The following is a 14033-nucleotide window of genomic DNA, read 5'->3' on the forward strand; positions in this document are numbered from 1 at the left end:
ATGATTAAATCACCACATAAAGCAACCTTATCTTTAGATACTTGCTTCTTCTTAACCTCATCATTTACATCAGTTATGCTCTTCTTTAACTGTTCAATTTCTTCCTCCGTATATTTAACCTGATTTCATTTTCGTTAACTCTTGCCTAAGTTCTTCCATGTCATTTCTATTATTACCATCACAAGCGATCCCATCCACTTTCTGATAATTCTTGGTAACACCATTCTCATTTTTGGAACATCCTAGCGTTTCATCACACTTCTCATATATCATAATATGTTTCTTTTTACCATTTGATCTAACACTCCATAAATCTTTAATGTTTTTGTATGCATACATAAAACAATTGTCGCATCTTATCAACTATGAAAAAGTCAAGGGAAAAACTTGATCACCAAGTTGAAATCTTCTGTGCTGCTGGTTTAAGCTTCTTTGTAGCCACCATATTTATAACATTAATGGCACCTCCACATTAATCAAAATAACAATCAAAGTGAACACTTAGAAACACAATACCAGAGTACAACAATTATGTCCAGTCCGACTATCACACAAATATACATGATGTACTGTATATGTCGGCACATATAAGACGAGGCCTAAATTTTAGGCTATTTTCAGGTTTTAAGCTTATGTCGGTTGTATAAGACGACCCCCCCCCCCAATTTCTTCGTGTTAATGCAATGTTAGGTACTGTTGTTATATCCGTTATTTTTATATCTATGCATATCAGTTATTTTTTTGCATAGTATAGGTTTAGTATTTATGCAAATTATCCTAATGAGCAATGATTAGCCCCAATTTTAATTATTAATTTTTCATTATTAAAATTGTTTTCATTTAAAATCATGGAACCAGCAACAAAACGAAGAAAGTATGAAGCTTGATTTAAAATAAGGGTAATTGAAATGGCAAAGCAAACTAATAACTGTGCTGCTACAAGAAAGGTTGACATGACCGAAAAGATGTAAGAGAATGGAGGAAGAAAGAAGATATTTAAAAAAAATTGCCAAAGAAAAGATGCGCAATGAGAACAGGGATCACCCGATGGCCACAACTTGAAAATCTTGTTACAAGAAATATGATTAGAGCATATGCACTAAAATGGTCAAGATTGAATCCAAATGAAAGTATAGAATTTCAAGCACTTCAGAATGGTGTAATTGTTTTATGAACAGACAAAAACTGGTAATAAGACAAAAAACGAAAATTGCTCAAAAACTATCAGCAGATCTTGACCACAAACTTACCAGTTTCCATAAGTTTATTATTCAGTTGAGACAAGAACATAAATTTCTATTGTCAAATATTGGAAATATAGATAAAACTCCTATGAGGTTTGATATGATAAGCAATAAAACAGTGGAGTCTAAAGGTAGTAAGATTGTGCTATTCGAAGTACAGTCATGAAAAAACAAGTTTACGGTTGTGTTGTCATGTTTGGCTGATGGAACCAAGTTAAAACCAATGATCATCTTCAAATGCAAAACTAAACCTAAGATAAAATTTCCGTCAGGTGTTTTTGTACATTTTCATGAAAAAGGATGGATGGATGAAAATGGTGTGAAATTATGGATACATAATGTCTGGAACATGCGACCTGGTGGTATAATGTTAGGAAATGCAGTTTATTATTATGGGATATGTTTCGTAGTCATTTAACTGAGAATACTAAAAGTCTTCTAGGAAAAAATAACACAAAAATTGCTGTTATACCAGGTGGTTTAACTTCTATATTGCAACCACTAGACATCTGCTTGAACAAACCATTTAAAGATCACATGCGAGAAGAGTGGAATAATTGGAAGTTGACTGGTGAAAAATCATTTACAAATGGTGGATCTATGCACGCTGCATCACATGATATGTTGTGCAATTTTGTGATCAAAGCATGGAATAAAGTAAAAATAGAGACTGTAATAAAATCATTTAAAAAGTATGGTATCTCTAATCTTATGGATGGTAAGGAAGGGGATCAATCGTTCGATGCTGTTGGCACACTCTCCCTCGACGAGTCTTTGGACTCCCTGGAGGTATCACATAATAATAATAATAATGCACCTGCCCACAAAGGTGTTTTGGAAATGGGAAAATTAAGGGATCTGCACTATGAATTGTTGGAGCATCCACCCTATTCACCAGATTTGGCTCCCTCTAACTTCTATCTCTTCCCAAAACTAAAAAACTTCCTCGCTGATCAGCGTTTTTCTTCGAATCAAGAAGTGATTGCAGCTGTAAAGGACTATTTTACAGTTCTTACTGAGAACTACTACAGGGACAGGATAATGGTTCTGGAGCATCCCTGGAATAAATGTATTAGTCTTAAGGGATATTATGTTGTAAAATAAAAAAAATAATAATTTTGAAATTATAAATTCGTTTTTTCATTGTTGGGCTGAGAACTTTTCAGACCACCCTCGCATGTTAAATTCAAGTCTTATTATAGTCAACTCTAGCTATAGAAATGTAATTTATTCAATATAGGAGAGCCTCTTCAGTTCAGATGGTATTGATGATGCTATTTGGTTGGAAAAACCTCGGCTCAAATCTTGTCAAATCTGATAAAGGATGCAAAGAACCTTTATCAGAGTGTTTCAACTAAATGCAAATGCTGATATATGGAGATGGCAAGGTTTACCCTCCTGAAACCTCTGCTTTTTCAACTAGAAAAACAGGAAAATCAGCCAGAAGAATGCAATTTACAGACAATACACTGGCCTCACATCTTCAGCTTTGGCCATACTCCCCAAAACAACTAACCAACTCAGTAAATTTAATAGTACAATGATATTCTAAAGGAAATTCTCTGTAGCAAGCCAATATATATTTGCTCTACATATTTGCTACAGCAAGAGTTGATTGTAGGTGACACTGTTGATTTCTCCCAATTAAAACCTTCCATTTCTGAATAATTTTCTTCTACTATGTCACCATCAACTAATAAAACTAATTAACATATCCAGTTTCACTAGCTTCATCACTTAATGATTTTAATCAGAATGTCTACACTAAATTACCATATTTTTCCATGCATAAGATGCCCATGTATAAGACAAACTACTTTTTCGAACCCAAAATTAAGAAATCAATATTTTAAACATAAAACAGAATACATTTGATATTTTTTTAAATATTCAAAGTATATTTAGTAATTTGTATTTATCTTAATAATATTACCTAAGAAATTATGCATCACTCAGTTCCGGGCATATCATTTTCTTATTTTCGGACATTTTTATGGGCTAGTGCTCAAAATATTGTTAATGCATTAACTCACCCTGCCAACGAGTTGTAGATATATGAATGCTTTCAAAGTTCTGAGTGGTTTATTTAGAATCAGCTGTTAATGACATCAATCAACAGAGTTAAAGGCTAGTGATTGGCAGAAGTCTGTTCGCAGAGACAAGGTACTGGCAGTTTTGACATGGCAACTGATCTCTCAACCGGTTACCCCCCTCCCCCATGTATAAGATGACCCCCCAATTTTTGGTCTAAAAATTTTAGAAAAAAATATCGTCTTATACACGGAAAAATACAGTATTTATTAATTTGATCTGTACTACTGTTTTAGTTCTACAGGTGCCACACACACACACACACACACTGCTTGAAGCCTAATCTTTTTCTTCATTCACATCTTCTCCTGTGGCAACTGTAGCATGTTACTGTTCTTTCCCATTCAGTTTCCAACTCTTTAGAAGCTTTTGCTTGTTGTTGTTCCTTACCTCTAATACAATTAGAATCAAAATTGTCTAATCTAAATTCTAAAAAGTCTGACACAGAAAAAACGAGACTGTGCCTGTATTTCATTTCTTTTTATTTAACAAATTGAGAAAATCAATTATGATCTCCTTCAAAATAGTTCCCTTCTGAGCTATACGATGCTACCAAAGTTCAAAGCAATTCTGCAGATCATTTTCTGAAAGGCTGTTGGATCTTCTTTTTTTTTTTTTTTTTTTTTGCTTTCACATCTTCTACTGACAAAAAATGGATTCCTTTGAGCACTGACTTGATCTTTGGGAAGAGGTAGAAGTCACAGGGAGCCAGCCATGTCTGGCTCTCTGGGTGGTGGGTGCTCAAGCACAGTGATGATGTGATTAGCTAAAAACTGCTTCACAGACAAAGCGTTGTGGGCTAGTGTGTTGTCTTGGTGCAAAATCCAACCGTTTCTCCACAATTCTGGTCATTTCCTTCTCATGCATTTACACAATTTCATCAAAACTTCAAGGTAATATTGCTGATTTACCATCTGACCGCTGGGAACCCGCTCTGCCATTACAATACCCTGGATATCAAAGAAAACAATCAGCATGGCCTTGAACTTTAAACGACTCATGCGTGCTTTTTTTTGGTCTTGGAGATGTTGCTAACTTCCACTGGATTGATTGTTGCTTGGTTTCCAGATCATACATAAATATCCAATGTTTCATCACAAGTAATTACAGAATTCAGCAAATCTGGTTCATCCTTAATGCATTGCAAAATGCTCAAACAGTTCCTTGCAACATTCTTTTTCTTCATCTGACAACATTTTTGGAATCATTTTTGCACAAACCTTTTTCATGTTCAATTCTTCTGTTAAAATGCATTGAACACTCTTTCAATGTCCAAATGAACTTTCTCAGCTACAGCTCAACACCCAACCTTTTGTCTTTTCAAATCACATTTCACACTTTATTAATGTTGTCATTGGTAACTGCTGTGCATGGGCAGCCTGGGCAATCACCATCTTTCAGGCTTTCTTAAAATCATTTGTGCCATTCAAAAACACATGCACAAGACATGCACTCTTCACCATAAGCCTCAGTCAATAATTGAAGAGTTTCTGTTGCAGATTTCTTTAGTCAAGAAACTTGATGTTAACTCTCTGTTCCACTCTTGCATTTCCAAGATTTTCCAACCGAGTCTATCTTTGAACATGCGTCCACTTGCACTGAGTAAACAGATGGAGTTGAGCCTTGTCTCACGGTGACAGATTAGAACATGCTCTATAACCATCTCTTTGTCTCTCCCTCCCCAAGCTATAGGGTTAGTCTCATTTTTTTTGTGTGTTGACTTTGTATACTTGTTATTATTCCTCCTTTATTTCTTTTCTAATGTCATTTTAGCAACAATGCTGCAAAAATTAATGAAATATATTGATTAAGAAATTGCATACATGAAATGTACTTACATCAAAACAGAGAAGGGAATCTATTAATTCTTGAAGCATAGGAAGTGTCTTTAAAAGCTAAAGAATGTATAAAGTAAAAGTTAGACCATTAAATAAGAAATATAAATTATAAATATTTGTGAATAAATTTTGTTATTCCTCTTAAGATATCCTTCAATGATATATAGCTCCTCAATTTTTATGTTTTTTGATGACATGAAAGCATTATACACCAGTATATTAATACCAAAACAAACAAAAAATTTCATAATGTTCAATAATTTTTGTTTAACTTTTTTCAATAAAAGAAAGAAGTTAAGCAATGCATGTCATACTTAATGGTAACCTGAAATGTTATGAAAAAATGTAAAACAATAGTATTTGTTTTACAACTTTGCACAATATTCTAAGTGCACTGAATAAGCATGTGAAGGTTCAATAGTTAGAAGAATAATTAGTAGTGTTATCCTTAGAAATGCCACAAATCATTCCAAGCAGGTACTTTTTATGATAGTAACAAATACTGTAATTAGCGATAAAAAAACTACTATAAAAATGATATATCCCTAATATAACATAACCTATGAAAATCTAAATCATTTCAGTTACATATAACCTAACATGATTTCCCCCAAGTGAATAAAAAACTACCATGAACACATTAAAAGCAGGCAAATATTAATAAAAATAATAACAAAAACAAAAGATTAGGATAATTAAATAAGAAGCTTTACTGCTGCTAACTAGCAGCAGTAAAGCTTCTTATTTAATTATCTACAAGCACTGCATTCAAATCATTAAGTAATTATTTTTGTAAACATACTGCTAAATTAATTTGTGAAATTTTATTTTTTGCAATAATAGGTGATATATAAACAGGTAGTGAGCAACATTCAAAAAGGAGGACAACACAGTGGCTTGTGTAGCAAGAAAAAGAAAAAAAAAAACAGTAACCTAGAACCTCCCAAGTGGATAAGTGAAAGATCCATTTATGAACAATTAACTCAAATTCTTTGAACTTAAGTTTTAATAGAAATAAAAAAAATCTGGAATGAAACAAATTTAAATAATTCTGTCACTGCAACAATCTTGATAATAGCTGTGAATCTCTGCTTATTCAATCAAGTAATGAAAACAGTCAGATGAAAAGAACAAACTCAAATTATATAAATTTCCACAAAGGAAACTAAGCAAATCAACATTTTGATTCTGTGCTAGGTCACCAAACAATATTTTCTTGATTTTAACCAAATTCTCCACAATCAGGTATGCAAGTCCAAAATATTTATTTATATAAATTCAAAGAATTCCACCATACAGATATACCTCAAATGACAAGTTAATATCTTACTGGATGGAGTTAGACTTCCAAAATTTTTTCTATAAATTGCATTTTGAAAAATGAAGATTCCATTAAAAACAACCACAAACATCCATGCTTGCAGGAAGATTTGAAGTGGCAGTCTGTTGGTGGGAGAGATACACTAACTACTCAGCCATGTGTCTTGGATAAAGATTTTTTTTTTTTTTTTTTTTTTTTTTTTTAAGGAAACCATAGCAGAACTGAAGATAGGCATCAACATAAGAAGCATTAAATGGAAAAGTGGAGCTCACAGAAGAAACAAAAAACTACCATGTTGACATAATTGGTAACTGAATTGAAGAAAAACTAAAACAGGTGAGATATTTGGGGTGCCTTTCATGATGCAACTTGAGTTAGCAAAAAAAACTCAGCTTGTAAATAATTGATTTTGGTCAGTGAATTTTTTGTTTTCATTCTAGTGTCTCCATAGTTTTCTATTTGAGAGACTTCGACACGAGCTGATACACCAATCAATGAAGCAGTGAAGTAAGTAATAGATTCTATGATATAGGCAGCAATAATTCAAAAATCATCTTGATTTCCACTCTGTTCAAAGCCTTGGTAGAGTGCTGAGTGCAAAGTAAGGATCAAGATGGAACAAGGAGTATATTTTGTAGATACCCTGCCACATTAAATCTATTAGCTTTTAAAAGAGCTCAGGCCAAAGCATGTTATGTGGGATGTCAGAGCTAAAAACAGTCTTGGATTGAATTTACATTATCGATTAACTGAACAACCACTGCAAAAATTGAGTAGGATAAAATCTAGAAAAACAAAAAGTATATATAGGATGCACTATTTGTCTACCTTGCAAAATAATGACACCATTGCATTCTGAAGCTATTGCAGAAATGTTTTGCTTGAATCTCAGCTGTTGCTAAGATTCCAGCAAAAGCTTTGTATGTTGAGAAATGAACAAGAGAAACAGCAGCTAAACTTTTCTACAAATGGACTCGAGAAGTACAATGAACCATTCTTTGGGAAGGAACTAGAGAGCTGCTCTACTGTCTCATGCCACTGCATTGGGTCCCAGTGACATCCATTCACCATCATCTCATCCGCTTGGTAATGGGTTGAGTCCACTAAGAAGAAAGGTTCTCCACTTATCGCGATCTTCGGCTATCTCAGTCACAACTCCATAGCTGGGCAGATGAGAATGTTCTTTCAGCAATTTTATCCAAGTACTTCTTGGTCTGCCTCTAGGTCTTCTACCTCCTATACATCCATTCAGAGCTAAATATGGCAATCTATGAGGGGCCATTCTCTGGATGTATCCAAACCATCTCAGCTGATGTTTAATGATTGTATCTATTATATCATCTGGGAAGTTTAAATCTATTCTGACTTGATCATTGGTCTTGTGTTACATCCAGTGGGTGTTATTGATTTTTCTGAGGCATTTCATTTCAAATCACAAAGGCAATTGTGATTCCTATCTTTAAAAAAGGTAATAGAGATGACCCTAAAAACTATAGAGGTATAAGCATACTAAATTCCTGTTACAAAATATATAGCAGAATTTTAAATAGCAAACTAATGAAATATTCCGAAAACTTTATTTTAGAAGTACAGAACGGGTTTAGAAAAGGACGATCATGTATAGACCCAGCCTTTTCCCTAAAATTAATAATAGAGAAAAGAAGAGAATACAATTTAGAAACACATACTGCATTTATTGACTTTGAAAAATGCATTTGACAAAGTTAAAAGAAGCAATTTATTTAACATATTAAATGAAAGACAAATACCAAATAATATCTTAAAAGCTATCATAAGTATATATGAAAATAATCAAATACAAATAAGATTAAATCATGAGTAATCATATACGAGAGAGATAAACCAAGGGGTCCGACAGGGATGTCCCCCTCTCAGCAACTCTTTCTAATATTTACCTAAATGAAATAATAAAATGGAATAAAAATTTCCATCAAGGTATTAAACTTTCTTTTATTGTGAACTTAAACACTCTCCTTTTTGCCAACGACCAAATAATAATTACAAATTCTGAAAATAATTACAGAAAGCTATTTTGGATCTAAATGAGATAACCCAAGATTATGGTATGATAATATCAACAGAAAAATCAAAAACTATGGCCTTTAAAGGACAAGATCCAGCAAGAACTAAGACAGTAATAGATAACAAGATCTTAGAACAGGCGAATTCATTTAACTACCTAGGATGTATGATCACTTATGAAAATGAAAAAGATATAAATGTAAAAATTGCAAAATATTTAAAAATAATAGGTGTAATTAACGCTATATTTAAACCAAACCAGACTACAAGTATACAATACATTAGCCCCTACCAGTCTTATTGTATGGAAGTGAAATCTGAACAATAAAACAAAAAGACAAACTAAGATTAATAACAGCAGAAATGAAGTTTATGAGAAAAACTGCAAAGTATACTCTATTTGATCACAAAAGAAACGAAGAAATTATGAAAGAATTAAACCAAGAATCAGTAATGGAAAAAATTAAAAAATATAAACAACATAAATGAATGGAACATGTTCAAAGAATGAAAATAGAAAGATTACCAAAACAAGCCTTAAAGTACACGCCATTAGGAAAAAGAAAATCAGGAAGTCCTCTTAAAAGATTCAACGATGACTTCTAAGGCTGGAACAGGCCACGCTAGGTCTAAATCCTTGATACGCATGATGATGATTTCATTTCAATGCTTGAAGTTTCTTGATTGGTTGTTGAGTTAATCTCCAGGCTTCTGAAGCATAGATAGCCATGGGGATGATAATTGTTTTATATAATTTTAGCTTTAAACTTGGGATTTTTTTATTTTTCCATATTTTATTTAGTTTATTCATGCTAGTCCAACCAAGATTTAGTCTGTGTTTTACTGTTTCCATGTTTGTTAATGTTACTAGAAATGAGACTGCCAAGATAGACATATTTATTAACTTGTTCCAAAGGATGATTTTCGAGATTTATAGAAACATTTTCTTCTTCTCTACCTATCTTCATTATTTTTTGTTTTATGAAGATTTATTTTCATACTATAGATTTTACAGGAATTATTTAAGATATTAATAGTTTTTTCTAACTGTGATTTAGAGTCTGCTAGGATAATGATATCATAAGCATATTTGATGTGATTAATGTTGGTGCCATTAATTTTTAGTTCATCAGCTATGGTTTTACAGACTTCTTCTAGGAAGATAAAGAGTTGAGGTGAAAGACGGCAACCCTGCATTACACCTTTCTCAACTCTGAAATCCTTGGTTTTAATGTTGTTCGTTTTAACAAAAGCTTCAGTATCTCCATAATAATTTGTAATACAGGGTGTTCGGGATAAATTTGACATATTTATAATTAATTATATTTTTCCGTAAGTTACATGTATTAACACACTTCTCTTCATTTAAAAGTTTGGACCCTTCTTCATTCACATACAAGATGTCAGAAAGGATGGATAGCTGGAACCCACCTGAATCATGGAAGAGAATAACTTGTATCATGATGATTCGTGCCCGCCATCAAAATAAGGATATTACGACTGCTGCCCAATGCTCCCTGAATACAGTAAAAACAATCAGGCATGAACTAGAGACTTGCAATGGTGACTACGAGGATGTAGCAAGAAGAAAGATCCCTAGCAGACGATCTGATTGCGTTCGTACAGCAGAATTCCTCGCAAATCTGCAGGAACAGGTGTTGAAGAACCCTGGCATTGGAATTCGGGCTTTGTTCGTGGAGTTGCTAACTGTAGTCAAGCCCTGGATAACAAGGGTAGGCAATGGTAGGCCGTATGTATGGCAGCAGGATTCGGCCCCTTGCCACACCTCTGGGAAAAGTCAAAAATGGTTGTCTGAAAATTTCTACGACTTCACCAGTCCAAATGTTTGGCCTCCAAACTCCCCAGACCTTAACCCCATGGATTATTTTGTATGGGGCGCAGTTGAAAAAGACACCAATCGCACTTCCAGTAATACAAAAGCCCAGTTAATGGATAAAATTAAAACAGTTTTTGCGGCCCTTCCCAGGGAGACTGTAGCATCAGCTTGTTCGAGGTTCCGAAGCAGAATTGAAGCTGTGATCGATGCTAATGGTGGTTATTTTGAGTAAATCTTGTTGATAGTATTGTAATTAACTCTGCCTGTAATGTTTTTTTGTCAATTCATTAAATTTAATAGATACAAAGAAGATTTTCTTTTTCCTTACGAAACTGTCAAATTTATCCTGAACACCCTGTAAATGTTAAAATATCAGAATCCATTCTTACACTTTTTAAAATAGTTATCAATTTATTTCTATTAACTGAATCAAAGACATCCATTATAAGATGATAAAACATCTTCCATCATCTTTGAATCCAGAGTCAGTTGTGGGTGTTGTCTGTTAATGGGTTCAAGGAGAGGTATGATAAATTACGTGGATAGTTTGGGTCTCCATCAATGTCTTCGGACTAGTCATTAAGAATGGAGGCTAATAAAGAAAATGCAAAAGCTGAATAAAAGAATGAAAAGCATTATTGTTTGAGGTCTAAACAGGATAGTAGATGAATACTAAGCATAGGGAAATGCTCTGGAATTATTATATTATTATAATAATCAGGCAACAGTGATCACAGAAAGGCAGCAGTAGCAATAATATTCAACGCTAAACAAAAATAAGCTTCTTGAATGGCCCACAGTGAACTGCAAGTAGAGTGAAACATGCAAATTTCAGAATAGGAAACAGACAAGAGACTTATTGGCACCTGTGGTCCCACAGCAGGCTCCACCGAGGAAGTGACAGAGGAATTTCCATCATTAGTAATGGAAGCTAACAAAGAAAATGGAAAAGCTGAATGAAAAGCATTCTTGTTTGAGGTCTAAACAGGATAGTAAATGAATGCTATCATAGAAAGACAGAGAAGTGCTCTGGAATATTTTTAGAAAATAGAAAAACTAATAAGTGTTAAGCACCTGCCTTCTTTCTGTTCAGAACATGGACTAGAATTGCTAAACACAAAAATCACAAATTTACAGGAAGAGAATACAAAAAGTCATATTGACTTATTGTATTTTTACACTGTAAAAATACAATAATAAATAAGAGGTGATCATTTATTTTTGAGTAGGATAAAAATATATATATAGTGAAAAGAAAATATGTATACATTTAAAAAAAAGATAAGTATAATAAGAACTCCTCCAATCATCTGGAGTTCAAACCTGTTCAGGTCATCTGAATTATGCAGATGTAGCCAAATTTTTATACTTCCATAATTTGTGTTAGCAGTCAAGGTATAAAATTTCAGGTTTTTCTTCCTACTTCTGATTGCATTCTTGAATGTTTTGTCATTTCTTTCTTTTGAAGTCCTTCACAAATAATTACTTCGACCATCTAAGATATCTTTATCTTAAAGTGTTTACATCACCTGATTCCTTTTTTCAGTAGCCTTCAGAAGAACATTTTCCCACCTTCCTGATATTTACCTTCTATATATGATAAATAGATTTGGTTTCATGAAAATTCACCAAGAACAGTTAATTGAAAGATGGTTTATTGAATGGCAATTCATCGAATAAACAATTCAGCAACAATTGAGACAATTGTCTCAATGACCACTTACAGATAACATAGTATAAGTAGTCATTGAGACAATTTTATTGTATTTTAGAACAAGTTTTCTGTAAGTATACATACTACTTGGTTGTATTCAGTGATTTATCTCTAGACAACAAATTTCGTTCTATCAAATTTTTTTCACAACAACAATAGTCAGATTGAAATCAAAACTAATGAAATTTTATATAGTTAAGATTTATATTAAAATTTGTCAAATTTCATCCAGCCTGAGTGGAATTACTAACATCCTCTAGGAAACAGGAAACCAGTCTCACAAACACACATTTACAGACAGGAAACACTTATAGGGCAAGAAAGAACAGGAAACCATTTGTTCTATAATTATTCCCTAGTAATGTAGCATTGCTATCCCACCAACCATTAGGTTGATAACAGAGGGAATAATAATAACTATTATTATTACTACTAACAATAATGCACCTGCTATTAATAATAATTAGTAATAGGTGCCTTTAATTAGTAACATAAGGAATCCATGTGATGAAGTATCCATGTTGATAAAGATTTTTTTACATAATCATTTCCAGATTCTGCAAAACACACTAAACGCATATACTGACTGAAAGGAATATTTCTAAAAAAAAAAAAAGAAAAAAAAAATTACCACACATCTAATATAAATAAAGGGGGGTATCATGCTAAGCTTCAATTGCATCACAAGTTAATCCAATAAAAACTGCAGTTCTTTTTGATAAAATACACTTCATGTCTTAATTCATTTTTAGATGAACTGTTCATTCGACGATTTGTAGATATTGAGATTTGGTTTCATGAAAATTCACCAAAAACAGTTAATCGAAAGATGGTTTATCAAATGGCAATTCATCAAAAAAGAGATTCGTCGAATAAACAATTCAGCAACAATTGAAACAATTGTCTCAATGACTACTTACAGATAACATAATGTAAGCAGTCATTGAGACAATAATTTTGTTGTATTTTAGAACAAGTTTTCTGTAAGTATATATACTGCTTCGTTGTGTTCATAGTGATTTATCTATTAAGATTTTTTGATGAACTGCTGGTTTTCGATGAATTGTGTTTTTGATTAATTGTCGTTGAATGAACTGCTTTTTCGATTAACTGTTGTTCAATGAACTGTCTTTCAATTTATGGTTTATTTGATTGTGTTTTTTGATAAATTGCCTTCCAGTAAATTGTTTTTGGTGAACTTTATGGATACCAATACATTTGGTAGAAATATATGATAGCCTATATTCTTACTAGCCTTCCCAAGACTTCTGTTTAACTACTTTTATATAATGTTTTACTTTCTTACATTTTTCTCTGTATTCTTATAAGGTATCTGCCAACTTTCTTGCTAGGAACTTCCTATGCTTCCTGTTTTTTTTGTCAGGAACATCTCTTTCACTTCTTGTGTCCATTATGGAATTCTGATTTTTCTATCCTTACAGACAACTTCATTCACATGCCTCTAGTCAAATCAATCAATGGTAAACTCTAAAGAAAGCATTGATTGATTCGACTAGAGAAATGTTTAAAGAAAAAAAAAATTATATTTATATAAGTTAGGAATCTCCCACTTTTTTCTGGAGGAGGGGGGGGGAACACAATCACTGATTCAGATTAGACCAGTATAAAAGGGCTTGACAACTTTATTTGAAATTCCTATTTACAACCAGTACCACTTCTATGAAGACAAGCTTCACTCTAAACAATACTATGCTTAGCCATGTTTAGTACCAATATTATGCAGTGTGGACCAGACTTTGAGGTTTCAGGTATTCAATGTAGTACTGATGCTCAATAATTCTTTTAATTTTCTATATGATAGACAAACAAATATATGACGATTTCCTGCCTGATTATGAAGAATTTAAAGGCACAGATCTATAAACAGATTCTGAAGGCACAGCCATGAGTAGCTCTCCCTGTCTGCATCCTTGGTGAACTATCT

The 14033-nt window shown here is 32.9% G+C and overlaps 1 protein-coding gene across 3 annotated transcripts in view; it reads right to left on the minus strand.

The window, feature by feature from the left end:
• LOC150099381 (phosphatidylinositol-binding clathrin assembly protein LAP-like) overlaps positions 1-14033 on the minus strand; it is a 289787-nt gene that overhangs the window by 213132 nt on the left and 62622 nt on the right. For all 3 annotated transcript variants that reach the window (XM_090404459.1, XM_090404460.1, XM_090404458.1), the window contains exon 6: positions 5174-5230. In XM_090404459.1, coding sequence (XP_090260585.1) covers positions 5174-5230 — 57 coding nt within the window. The remainder of the gene's footprint in view (positions 1-5173; positions 5231-14033) is intronic.

Source organism: Typopeltis vanoorti, chromosome 14, assembly GCF_054136105.1.
Source record: "Typopeltis vanoorti isolate ZY-2024b chromosome 14, IOZ_Tvanoo_1.0, whole genome shotgun sequence".
Taxonomy (NCBI): Eukaryota; Metazoa; Arthropoda; class Arachnida; order Uropygi; family Thelyphonidae; genus Typopeltis; species Typopeltis vanoorti.